The sequence below is a fragment of the Athene cunicularia genome (genome assembly GCF_003259725.1).
Source record: "Athene cunicularia isolate RWA chromosome 1 unlocalized genomic scaffold, athCun1 chr1_part1, whole genome shotgun sequence".
Classification (NCBI taxonomy): domain Eukaryota; kingdom Metazoa; phylum Chordata; class Aves; order Strigiformes; family Strigidae; genus Athene; species Athene cunicularia.
In genome coordinates this window covers 107846127-107860066 of record NW_020799091.1, presented here as the reverse complement: position 1 = coordinate 107860066, position 13940 = coordinate 107846127, and the positions used below count along the sequence as shown (strand labels likewise).

The 13940-nt window shown below is 37.3% G+C and overlaps 1 protein-coding gene across 11 annotated transcripts in view; it reads right to left on the bottom strand.

Moving 5' to 3' along the window:
- ROBO2 (roundabout guidance receptor 2) overlaps positions 1 to 13940 on the bottom strand; it is a 1105399-nt gene that overhangs the window by 41145 nt on the left and 1050314 nt on the right. For 8 of the 11 annotated variants that reach the window (XM_026845322.1, XM_026845314.1, XM_026845338.1 and 5 more), the window contains 5 exons: positions 11979 to 12021; positions 10284 to 10411; positions 5690 to 5971; positions 5191 to 5316; positions 1181 to 1337 (listed from right to left, as the gene is read on the bottom strand). In XM_026845322.1, the coding sequence (XP_026701123.1) occupies positions 1181 to 1337; positions 5191 to 5316; positions 5690 to 5971; positions 10284 to 10411; positions 11979 to 12021 (736 nt within the window). The remainder of the gene's footprint in view (positions 1 to 1180; positions 1338 to 5190; positions 5317 to 5689; positions 5972 to 10283; positions 10412 to 11978; positions 12022 to 13940) is intronic. The other 3 variants (XM_026845348.1, XM_026845380.1, XM_026845355.1) reach the window with 1 other exon arrangement.

The window sequence follows — 13940 nt, the reverse complement described above, 5'->3', positions numbered from 1 at the left end:
CAGAATACAGGACATAATAATTATATGAACTTTTTGACTTGAGATTTAAACAACACTTACAATCAGTAAGGTTATTCATTTTCCCTTACATTTGCTTTGAAAATCTAACTCTAGTACAGCTTGAATGAACCTTCATTTTCAACGGAACTCAACTGACTTACACAACTAATTATTATTAATTTTAAAAGATAAAGGACTTGGTATAAACTGTAATATTAATATTTAATTCTTCTAATTTTTATTATAAAAGTAGTCATGAACATTTCACACTTACAAGATAACATTTAAGTTTTTATATTCAGTAAATCTATTACAATGATTTTTAAAACATATGCTTCATACTTAGGAAATATTGATTAATCCATGTATTTAAACAGGCAGAAATTCATCCCTGACAGAGCAATGATTCTCAAAGGCTCCAACAGCTGACCACAGTAAACTATTTTTCTATATACTCGATTTTTATCCAGAATTTGATAACCTGGTACTTCATATAACTTCACTTTATAAAAAGCGTTCCATAATTGTCCTCTGTGCAGGAAATGTCACTTTTCTCTCATTTAGTGCTTTTTGTGTGATTCTGTGTCCTTGAGAACAAGTTTAAGCTATCCAAAAACAAGTGTAAGGTTCCAGAAACTCAAGAGTTGTTTAAATAATCAAAAAGAAGACCTATAAATAGCATGACTTCCTCAACTGTGAAATTTCTTCTAAAAGCCAATAAGAAGATTATTATCCACTGGTTGATCTTCTAAAATTAATCCGATTTAGTGTGGAGTATTTTGTTCTTTTGGCTCTAATATTTTTAAACATCAAAGCAGTGAAAAAATACAAGAAGCCAGATTATGTCATCCTTACTCACTCCACAATCATCTGCAAGCAGTCCCAAAAGAATTCAATTAAGCTACATGCGAAGCAAGACACTTCCCAGCATGAGTAAGCAGAGAAGCCCTACATGATGACGAAACAAGGTCACTTTTATTTCCATCTTCAGTCACCATCAAGAGAAGCTATTCAAACATTTTTCCTCCACAGCCCTGACTATACAATGTTATGCTCTTTTTTTTTTTTTTAAAAAAAAAAAAAAGGAATAATATTGCCACTTAGTAAAAAAAAAAATTTTAAATGCCTCATATCTATAAACTACAGATTTTTCTTCAAAAGAAAAAAAAAAAAAAATTACCCTGCTTCTTGCTGATCCACCCCATAGTGTTCCAGCTCTGTTCCTGGAAGAGGCTGCACAGGAGGGGGTGGGAGGGGAACACTAGCCCAGTTTGACCCATTATTTTTCTGGGGCTTGGCAGTATTTTTGTTTTTCTTCTTTTTCCCTCCTTTGCCACCTGGAAATCCAAAAAGAAAAATGAAATGTTAGCGATATAATGTGGGGAAAAAAAAAAAAGCTAGCTATTTACGTTTCTTTGAAAGAATTCTGATTCCAGATGGCATGTCCCAAAAAAGAAGATGTATTTATGTCCCTGCAGAATCAGCATCAATGTGGTAATGCTGTTACAAGGTTATAAATAATAATAGAATGGAACAGAAAAATATTTTGAATAATTGAAAATAAGTTGAAAATAAGTTCTTTTTAAAACTCCATACATTTGCACCACAGTAGTAGACAACCAAGGAAAGACATGTTTTGCTGTATCAGAAATACACATACTGATTTATTCATGTCTGCTTTATGACATCTTGAATTCACTGTTAGATAAGTATAATAGACTATAGCAAATGTTAGAATCCAGTGTGCTTATAACACTGGTTTGCATAATCTTTTTCTGTGGAAAACACAGAGGTTAAGGACACAATCTAAAAAAATTGTCATTAGACTCAATATCTTTCAGACAGAATGACAACTGTAAATTGTCAAAACAAAAAGAAACAGGGTTTTGCTGATAGGAATTTACTAAGTTTCATTTTTTAAAACATCAGGAAGTCACCTGCAATGCTTTAGGACTCTGTGTTTCACAGGATTGAAATACTTGTGCCCCTACGGAGAAGAGGTTCTATTTCTGATGTACAACTCTAATGGAGGAGGCTGGTAGAAATGAAGTGAGCAATACATTTTGCTTAAGCCCTCTTCTCCTCTATTATTGTCTTTGCACCCACTTCTCCAGTTGAGACACTTCCACTTGTGGGAAAGCAGTCTTACAGAGAAAGCTCTCATCCCACTTGTTTAATTTCTTTTATTTTTGTCCTGACTCCTTTTTTTTTTTTCTTTTTTTTTTTTTTTTTTTGGTCAGGAATTTATCAAAAGAAATAATGGCACAAGAATTTGAATCCTTTGTCTTCTTGGACACCCATCTATTTATTACATTTTGTTGTGGATTTCAAAGCCTCTGGATTTTTGGGTGTAAGAATGGTTTGTCATATGTTTTTTCAGTAGGGTACCCTGCTGGCAGTCACTCATCCCTTGCCTGTTGCAGAAAGCACAGTCTAATTCATCTTTTCCACTGACATCTCTTGCTGATTTATAAGAATCAGCCAAAAAAAACCGATGTAAAAAGTTCTCAACAGCAATGAATCAAAAAAGCCACAACAGACTTTTCAGGCAGGGTGGCACAGTGTGCACTGGCAGGCACCACCCTCTTTGCCATGGCTCTAGTTTTAGGCATCGAGACATCAAGAAGGAGGTGCAATTCTAGCAATAGAGACAAGCACGTGTCACAGGACTTTTCATCTGAGAGACAGTGGCTTTGTTCTGTTAGCTCTGAACATCAGTTAGACCAAAACAGGAACGAATACGGAAGGAATAAAAAGGTGAAGAGAAGGAATAAAAAGGTGATTCTGTGATTCTCTTTTCATCTCCTGTTGCAGTGGCTAGAGACAGGCAACAGGTCCAGCAAGGTTTCTAATCATCCTGGCCGGCAACATATTGCAAAGAAGACTTTGCTTTCCACTACTCAATTCCAGACCAGATCCTGTAATTCACTCTGTTCAAACTGAACTGATATCCCATCTAATAGTATGCAAGACAGGCTCTTCCCCCATTTTGTAGCCTGGCAGAGAGGGAAGTTTTCTTGAAAAGGGAAAGAACATTTTGATCAACAGAAAAGAAACCCCAGTGATGGTGGCAATGGAAGAACAATTACATGAACCTTCTGGAGGGAAAATTAATCTTTCAAAGCACAGGTATGGCAGAAAGAGGAGTTAGAAATAGGGTCACAGAACAGTGCAAAGGAAGTACATTAATTGTAACTTGTAGACATGAAGGAATTTTTGAAAAGTCAGTAGGAGCCAAAAAAAGCTAAGGAAGGGCAGGCTGCTTTGGGAGGAAAGCACATGCATGAGAGACTCTGTGTGTGTGTGTGTGTGTGTGTGTATTTGGAGAGGTTTGGAGAGAAAGGTCAAGGACAACAGAACTATTAGAGTGAAGCAGAGAGCTGAAGAACTGTTCAGATGAAGAAATAAAAGAAAGGAATTCCAAGGTCATTACTGGTAAGGAAAGCAGCCTACATCGTACAGTTGGGCAGGAGATTTCTCTGTCCCCATGGGCAGAATTACTCCACTGTCTGACTAGTAGAACAGACACCTAATACATAATGCCTGATGTGTGTTTGAAAACTGTTGCACCGAAGCCTTGTTTCCCCATAGCAATGTTGCTTGATGTTTCAATGTCTCCTCACACTGGAATTCAATTATGTTGTTTAAATCTCTAGTTGAATCAGGTCCTGGAAAAAGAATTTGCCAGTCAGGCTGATGAAGATCATAGCACTGACATAGGCTGGGAGCTGTGCAAAGTACAGTCACAAAATTTCCCTGCCTCACAAAGCAGCTGAGTTTTTAGCAGTTTTCCATTCCACAGTGAGATAGGATTTCTTACGATATTCATTTGAGAGAGACAGAAACTTAGTCAGAATAATAAGTAGTACTTAAAGTACTAACCAAGAAAGTGAGAGAACAAGTCCCTGCTCACCCTTATGGGGATTACACAATCAAAGCTGGTCTCTGACTCCAGTGATGCTCTAATTATTGGACTACTTGAAGGTCTCCCCCAGTTTCTCATGTATTATAGATATAATTAGCCTGTATTAAAGACATAATTAGTGGGCAAGGGAGAGCAAAATACTGACTATGCAGTCCAATAGTCTGACACTCATCTGAGAACTGGGGCATCCAGGTGTGAGCTGCTTTGATCACAACAGGAGTGCCCTGGCCATAGAAGACTGGCTAACCTGAAGTTTCCATGTGCTGTCAGAAAATTTACTTCAAACTGAGAAACACTACACAAAATACGTTTCACTTGAAATATTTGTTCAAAGTCCAGCTTTTGATCAACTGGCATTTTCCAGTGAAACTTTGCATTTTCTGAGAAAATTTTCAGGCAACTGTAGCTGTCAACACATCTAAAGTGTGATACTGCCCTCTGATAACCAGCACATATGTACCACAGCATATCAATTTCTGCATTTTCATTCAGCCAGAGGAGCAAGCCAGTTTCCTAAACTATTTGCCAATACATGTCACATAAAGGGAACAAGAACTTTTCTTGAAGCATTGTATGAACTTAGTTCCCAGATACCTCTCTGTCAATGTCATAAGCCTGTTTTTCGATCTCACTCAAATCAGCTAATACTTCCCATGAAAACACAATACTTTCAAACACATTTGTTTCAGTTATGGGCCAATGATTATAGGTTTCTAATTTCAATATTCAATTTGAATAATTATTTAAACTGACATAAAGAAGCCTTTTCTAGGCCTGATCTGTTACTGTTACTATCCAACTTACTGTGTAAATTCAAAAGACTTTGGATATAGTATGAATTTGAAATACAAGTGAGCTGCTTCACTGAAAAGCAGCATTTAGAACCAGCTTGTGGGAGTGGGGGATCTGTTAACAACTCAACAAAAATAATAATCTCATGAATTTCAGTGTGGGGAGACCTATAAACTGAGGATTGATGCTTGTTCCATGAACTGTGCTGTCAGAGAAAGGATGTGACAAGGTAAGGTTTGCGATTGTGCCAACAAGCACTGGTTGGGAGGATTCTCTAATTATCTCTAAATACGTTTTGCAAAAGGCATTTTTTTTTTTTTAATAGAGGCCAATGTGATGCTGTTTGCTGACATTCCAGTGGGCAGGCACCTTCATACCTATCTGCAAAGTGCACCTAGAGGTTTTCCGCCTCCCTGGTGAGCTGCTCACCATCACCCCTCCGTCCCTCCCCCACCCACGGCGGTGGAACCAACCTGAGAGGCTGCCACTCCTTTCGGAGCTGTTGTGGGAGCTGGTGGTGCTGAAATCCTGTGACTGGTTGTGTGGCAATCTATTAGCCAATCCCTCAGCCACGCGGTAGTCAGGGATGTAAAGCAAGGCTAAGGGTTAAAGGGCAAAGGTCACAGTGGCAAAGTGATTAGTTAACAGCACAAGCACATGCAACACATGCAATTAGCAAGTCAATGGCAGATGTGGTGGGGCAGCAAGTTTTCATTTATTTTATTTTTAATGTATACCTATCCTAGCCTAATGGAAGGCAGATGGATTGGTGATTAGCACAGGACAAAGAGGATTAAAAGAACAGAACAATATATTTTGTGATTGTCTGAGGTTCAGCACTCATGCAAGGTATGCAAGCATTAGTTATGGCAAATATAAACAGTGTCTCACATACTAAAAAGATTTTTCTAATTCATGCATAGATGATACAGTATAAAGTCAAGGTCTCTGGAAAATAAGAGCTGTAATTACCATTGTTGCCTTTGCCTTGGTCTGGGAGAGAGTAACCGAATCCCATCAGGTCATTTTTTTGCTGAATTGAGCTTTTCCACTGAGGATCAGGTAAGTCGACAGCCAGCTCATGGATGCTGTTGGAATGCAGAATCTGGGTGGTGGCATATGGCGTAGCTTGTGTTATTTGGCTGGAACTGTTGTAACTAGTTTTCGTGGTGAAGTCAATGCTGCTGTAAATGGCTCCATCAGAAAGCATAGTAGCAGTTTTATCCCCTTGCCCTGGCACTGGTGGCAGCACATCTGTGGTGAACATAGGGGAATGAAACAAATCATTGATGCACAGGAAGCCTGAAAGTATCAAGGTTTAAGATGAAAAATAAATGTGTCATTTTGCACGTTTGCATTTCAGCTGAGACAGGTCCATGAGCCAATGAAGGGAAGATGATGTACAACCATCGCCAAGCTATCAGCATCTGTGACAGGTCTACCACTTGTCCTTCACGTCTCACTGCCTAAAACCATCTTTTTTTTTTTTTTTTTTTCCATACCTTCAACTGTGAAAGTGAAGTTTGGAATATTTCTCTACTGAAGAATGTTTTCAATTGTTCACTCTATGTCAGAACCGATGAAACTGTCTGGGCTTCAGGGAAATGATGAAAGGAGTGAATGTACAAATCACAGAGGAAACTTTCCCAGCAAATATGTAGCAAAACTCTTAAATGGATGCCAAAGCTCTCAAAGTAGTTTTTTAAGGGCATCACCTTGAGTTCCTTGAAGTTTTATGCATCAGCTTATCTAATTTTCTTTTTGACATTAGCTAGTACATTTGTCCTTTTCAACAAAAGAAAAACCTGACAAAAACAAGTTGTTCCAGATATGTGAAAGAAAATCTGTTATTCTGAAGGGATGTATGTGATCAGTCTCTTAAAACGGCAAAGCAGTGTTGATAATGGAGAACAGCTTGTTCAAATACTCCAGTATGTTACCTGAAAAACAGTACAGCATATTTAACTAAATATCTGTTGACTTTTCTACATCTTTTGAATTCTATCACACTGCAATTTGTAGCTTTAATCGGTTAGATTGGCAATCTCTCTCCTTACTAAACATTGTAGTGACCTTTGCTGGTGGAATACTAGATTTAGAAGCTGAGACTACTGAAGTGTGAAGAATCTAATGATGACTGGCATGTTGTCCCAAGGAGAACCACAGCTCGGCAGATAACCCTCTTCCTGCTCTTTCAGAGGTCAAGATATCAAATGGTACTATTTTTACCATTTATTCAGTTTGAATAAAGTTGAACAGTTGAATAAAATTGAAAAGTTAAGTCCATCCTGAAATTTATTTGTTATTAAAATACATCATTTATATGACATTTGCTTTACATAGCCAGATAGTAGATATGGATTTCAATTGTTCAATTGTATTTGAGACAATGCATGCTCCTATAGTGAGGATGTTTGGATCCCATCCTCAATATCACAGACATTTTAATATACCTTAAGTCCCAGAGAGAAAAGATTATTTTTGCACCTAGACAAGGGTTTAGGCACAGTTCCAGACTCAGACATGGGTTTTGTGCGACCTCAGGTAATACAGTTGTTCTCTCACTATCTCAAGACTTTTTCAGCAATATGATACCATGGCCTCCTCCCACTGTTTTGGTTTTTGCTTGTATTTTTTTTCCCTGGGATGAACATTTAGACCACAGAACTATTTTCTACTGCATTCATGTGTGCAACAGTGAACATTTTAATATGGACCCTGATAACATCTGCAGTCTCAGGGCAACAATGTCATATTAAAAATAAATACATAATAACAAGTGCTCAGTAGAAAGACTGCAGAAACAGATTAAATTTGGGTCTATCACTATGGTCTGTTTTTGCAGACAACAATAACAGGGAAATGGGTGCAATTAAGTATTTAAAATGCCTTAATTGTATTAACTTATATCTGCAGATAAATTGTAAGTAAAAAAAAAAAGATTACAATTAATGCAAACTACAGGTCATGTTTCAAAATCAGGTTATTTCTATCTATCTGCATATATCAATGTGCTTTCTAGAGGCAGTACACAATCATAAAAGCATCTATGTACACATACAGCATGAGATGTGAGAGACAAACATCTTTCTTGCATTTTCCCATCTTTCTTGCATTTCATCCACTATATAAAGATTTTTCCTTTCCACAACTGGTTGCATCAAAGTATAATGGACTGAAGTTTAGTAAATAAATTCTGTTGAAGATGTATAAAATGAAGTAAGTCCATCTCAACCTGTCTGTGTTGGATTTGAAGACTCACAGAAGTAAAAGCTAGCAAAATGCTCTTCTCTCAAGTACTCAGACATACATCTATCTTTCAGAGCACATTTCTGGCAACTGAAGAGGTATCATCTATACACAGTCATTTTAGAATGGAGAACTAAACACTCAAAAGGAAAGCTGCATAGCTTCCTAGCAGCTAAGAATTTTTGGTCATTCTTACTAATAAGCTGAGTTTCTCCAGACGTTCTGGGAATCTTCAGTACAACTACAGATTACTTTTTTGACCTCCATGAAATGTACACACTAAACACTCAAACAGCTATTAAAGTGTGATTTTACAAAGTAATATAATCATCTAGTAAAAATCGAATGTGACTTTCCCACCAACTTGTCATAGTGAAAAACCCACACTGTACATTTCAGACCAAAGATGAACACACATTTCCCACTGGAGACTTTCCCCAAAACTCCAAAATCCAACTTGTTTTCCAAAACAGTGCTGCAATACTTCCTGGGGGAAGCTCTTTTTTTCTGCCTGAGGAGATGCAGTATCATTTTCTGGCTTTACGTGACTCCAAACCTAACCTGTGCTTCCCACGCACAGCCTTGCTCCCAAATGCCTATCTAGGACATAATTGGATATCACTCTTAAAGGCAGTGTTAGAACTGCGTGCCTCAGTTTCTGAATTTCCAAAGTGGTTGGTTGCCACCTTACTCTTTTCAAAATTCTTACAGACCTTTTTATATTACCACAGACCTTTTAACCAGTAAAAGAGGCCCAAGTTCCATCTATACAGTTAATTAATGGTGAAAGACATCTGACTTCTAACCCATCTTTAGTGCAGAAGCACTCAAACTCAACTGCTGAAACAGACAGGGTTAAGTGGTCCCAAACCAGCCAGAATAAAGTTGTGAGCTCAACTGTAAAGATCATGGGTGGAATTAAGTTGCTGAATCTCAAAATATAACTGTTGCATTTCTTGGACAAATTTGGACCTATGCCTCATACACATTGAAGCCAAAAGCTTTAAAACATGCTTCCAATTTCAGTCGTATAGAGCCAAATGCTAAAACAAAATGGTAATTTTTCTGCATTATCTGAGCTTATGAAAAGATGGAAAAGCACTGAAGGATTTTATTTTCACGATATTTACAACAAAGAAGCTGGCAGATGTTCAGTTGCCTTCTAAATATTATAAAAAGCTTTGCTTACTTTATAATATTTTTGTAAGACAAGATCTTTGCAACATTTTTATATGGAAAATAAATCTAGAATGTTTTGTTCTAATTTGAAATCACAGTAGTCAAACCACAGGCAAGAAGTTTTGCACAGGAACATATAACTGATGTGGGGGATGGTTTTCAGAATCAAATTCTGGTACAGTTCAAAACTAAATTATTTTCACATTTATCAGTTTGATGGTTTTATAGATTTTTTTTTTATTTTAATGTATTTTTGATATATATAAAGTCGTCTTAATTGTTTTTTACGTATTTATGTCTTAAAACTATTTATATACTCATTTATGTTAGAAGTCCTATTCTGAACACCACTATGCAGAACTAGCTGTGTTATAATATCACAGAAACCAAGGAAGTAACAGATGGATGTGAATAGTACTATGACTTTTAAAAATCCCAAACATACATCTTGAAATTCTCATTTGACTAAAATGTTTGGAAGAAAATAACCCCTCTAAAGCTTCATCACCATAATTATAAATCATTACCTCATTTCCCCAAAGGGCCTCCCTCAGTTCAAAATGGAAATAAACCCCTAAAAAATCTAAATGGTTCCCTTTTATGTATTCTTTCTTTCAATAAGAAATAAATAAATTTCAAAAGAAAATTCAAAAGAAATAAAATAAGAAATCATCTTCATGGATTATGGTTGGACTGAGAGCAGTCCCTCAGCAGGGAGGGGATGAGTAAGATGACAGCAACAATGTTCTTTAGTCCTCCTTCTGCTGAAGGAACATCCCTCCTGCATCCCTGAAGTTCTTCTCTGCTCTTATGGACATCCTCTATCTCTGGCTACATTGCCCTGCACAGCAGATTGCTCATCACACAAAAAAGAATGAGTTTGAGCAACAAATACATTTCTCCTGAGATGATAAGAAGACCCTGTCTCATGACTGTGGGGCAAATTACAAACTAGACCTACATTTTAAGAAGAGAAAAACCAAAATGAACATATTAAAGTCAATTTTAAATAAATCTTGAGTCAAACGTAGGAAGAACTATAATAATAAAAATACTACACAATGTTTATCATAGATGAATGTGATAACAACAGAAGCCTATTGTATACTGTACAGTGACTTAATCAAATGAAACCTACCTGCACGACCGAAATTTCCAAGATCATTTGGTCCGCTAGTGCTGTTGTTTACCGGCAGACTTGTGGCAGGCCAAGAGTCTGCAAGCCAAGGATAACTGGGGTCACTTGCATTCAACAGACCTGGTCGACTGAAGCAGAATAAGAAAAAAAGATATACATACATATATATATATATATATGTATTTACAAAATTAAAATATCTGTGAGACAACTGGTGGTTGAAGAGACCACATCACTGTTCTAACACCATAGGTAACAAACAGTTTGGAGGACTTTAATTTATTTCAAATTAAAATTGTGTAGCCTTTGATGATTTAAAGACCTTGAGCAGTTAATTAAGGTTATATACAAATCAACTCTGTCAGTAGAAGTGGGACTAGGCATCCGTCGTGATTCTGCCAGAATCTAAATGAACTCCGTTGTCTGTGTGAAACAGGGGTTAGGCAGCACCATCATGGGATCCTACACCAGGGCTGCATGATAAATTACCACCTCAAGGGAGCCATCACTCAAACTGACTGCTCCATATCAGCCATTTCCAGGACTTTGGGCTACTATTTCTTCCTTCCCTTGAATCTCAAATACACGCCTGTCATCTACAGGCTGGTAACTCTTTCTTTGAGCACTCTTGGATGGTTTAGAGGCAAACAGGTTTGAGTAGGATTAATGAAAAGTCCACAGCTATCTTTATGTGTCACTACCGCATGGCTTTTATATCCCTGTAATTCCCAGCTTTGAGAGCAGTATTAAATGATGGGTATGTTGAAAGAGAAGGTACACTCAGGCCATGAGGCACAGTGTCTCTCATCCCAGAGAAAATAGCCAGAAGTTTAGCAAGGCAGTCGGACTGTTTGTACTTGTATTTAACAGGGAAAACAAAACATTTCCTGCAGACACTTCCCTTCCCTCAAATGAAAACAAAAAACCATCTATGGTTCTATAGCTTTTCTAGGTTATTAATGTAGTCATGAAGTTGGAGCAACATCTCCAATCATTGCATGTTATAGACCCCTGCCTGGTACAATCCCTAAGAGAAACATCGGTTTCTATGGAAACGGCAATAAGAAGACCCTGCCGCTTTCTTGCCACATCTACTCACTCTCATTAGGCCTAATCTCTTTTTGCTAAAATATTGATTAAACGGGAGATTGGAAGTTATTACCAGAGCCTAATTACAATCTCCATATTGGCAAAGGGAAAATAGATGAGGATATATGGGCCCGTTATCAGCTTTTATCAATTTCAATTGAGTAGCCAAAGTTGTGGAATCTAGTCCTATCAATCTACAGCCTATTCATCATCTATGAATCATTTATTTCATGATCGATTAAGTGTAATTGTTCACTCACAGCAATTTAGGGGGAGCCAATAAGGAGTCTTAAACAACAGCAACTTCATTTGCTAATGTCTAATTAATGCAATAAACATCCCGGTAACAAATGAACACATTCCTTGTGATATTTACTACTCATTTCTTCCAGGGCATCTGGGAGATATGAAACATCTGGGCTTGATTCCTCCAAAGTGCACAACAGATAGGTCATTAAACCTTGTGGCAAGCCGCTTAACTCCTCCTAGTGTTGCCAGTCTTCCCAATGATTGGTTATTACCCAAGTGTATTACCTGCAGCATTTTTCAGATCACTAATTTTAAAAATACATATGGATGGAAAGACCTTTATACAAGGAAACATACCTTCCATTGCTCATTAGTCCTCCATCTCCTCTTTGGAAAGTGACTGTGTTTTGGTTGGAAAAACAAAACAAACAAACGTACACACACACACGCACACACATATAAGACAGGGAAAAATCAATTAGTAATAATTAAAAGTAACAATTCAAACTGTTCAGTGTCCAAGACCGGAGGCCTCTTGGCATCACCACATAACAAAGTACAGAAATTATAAGAAAAGGATCAAACACATTAGGCTTACAATTTGTTTAGAATTTCACTGCATATTATTGATTAACATCAGTTTGCTCTGTAGCTTGCAAGGCAAACCAGCCGCCTGGGCAAAAGGCCTGAATTTACCACAGGCCCCTTCATATGACTTTGCATTGCAAGACTGAGCCATGTGATGAAATTGTTTTCTTGGCATGCTTTTGCTTCAGTACATAATGACATTGCACCAGTGAGTTAATAACATCATGTCGTAATGCAGCAATATAATGTCACCACACAAATATGCCATTTCCCAGGACAAATACAAAGAGGTGGCAGCTCTGTTAGAGCTGAGGGGGTGAAAAAAAGCATACAGCTGCACTGTTTCCATTAGAAGTACGAGAACTAGCACCCACACATAAATGCATACATGCCAGTATCACTGGGAAGAAAAAGGGCTTCCAGTGTTTCCATAGAGGATGCCAAGGACATATTCAGAGGGAGGCAATTGTTTTTATGGTTCCATTCATGGGTGTTTGACAAAAAACAGCCTATCCCTTATCTATCTTATTAACAGGATTACATGTCAGGGCAATATAGGTAAACTCACATTACTGGTGAGATGCTAACTGACAACATTTGATGCTCCTTTTTGAAGCACTGGCAAATATTTTGAATCAAGGCCAACAGACTACTCTGGTTCTCAGTGGCAATACCCCATTATTTATTGTCAGGCATAGATAAGGCAGACTATTAAATTATATCCATGTCCTGGACACCTGCATCCCTTCAGGCCCCTGACAAGATGAGGATTTGAATTTCAGAGAGGAATGGAAGAGTCTGTGGCCAGTGTAATTTAAAATAGGCCTTGGTTGAGAAATACTATTTACCTTTGTAAGAAAGACAGACCTTCTCATCATTAAATTATAGCTCCTGGAGTATTTGCAAGATTTTCCAAATATTAGTCCAAACTACACTAGGCTTTCTATTATAATACATTCCGATCAGACATTACTACACCAAACAGCAATTCTGTAATCATTAAAAAAATTAGCGATGACATAAATCCACCAGGAAAATACTTCCGAAACCTTATAGAATCTTTGTCGCTTTATTAAGTGTTAGGATAATTTCACAGTCTACATTCAGCAAAGGGGACAAAACTGGCCACTCTGAAGCCCTACTGGAAGAGTGCTTGGGTAGGGTGATTAATTACCCTTCACTGCAGAACAGCCTAATATCAATATCAGAAAATCACTGCAGTCATATGTCACATCAAAATGGTTAATAGCTGAATTTTGAAAGGATGTAATCAAACCAATTAATGAAAAGAAAATCAAAATGCAAGTATGGGAAGTATTAAATAAAAGTCACTTTGAAAAACAAGACAAGGTAAAACATTGCAGCTAATTAATTTCAGAGTCGATGTTACTTTCATTCACGTTGTTTCTAACACTGTGATTCTGTCATTCTGTCAAATGACTGTATCACTCTTTGTTTCAGAGTGAATAATCTGAAGTGCTGTGGATATCATGTGTGAATATGCAAAAAGATGGCTACTGCCCAGTTACGTTTCAAAGTATGTTGGTGAAAAGTACATTAGATGCTCTTTTCTTTCTCCTCCTCCCCTTCTAATTTAATACTCTGTTTCTCCAACATTTGTTAAAGAAACAAGTAAAAAGGAAAATGAGAAACAGAGGCACATTCAGTAACAACCCTTATGAATAAAGTACAGATTTAAGGGAATTCCAGTAAAAGATATTTTCTAAAAAC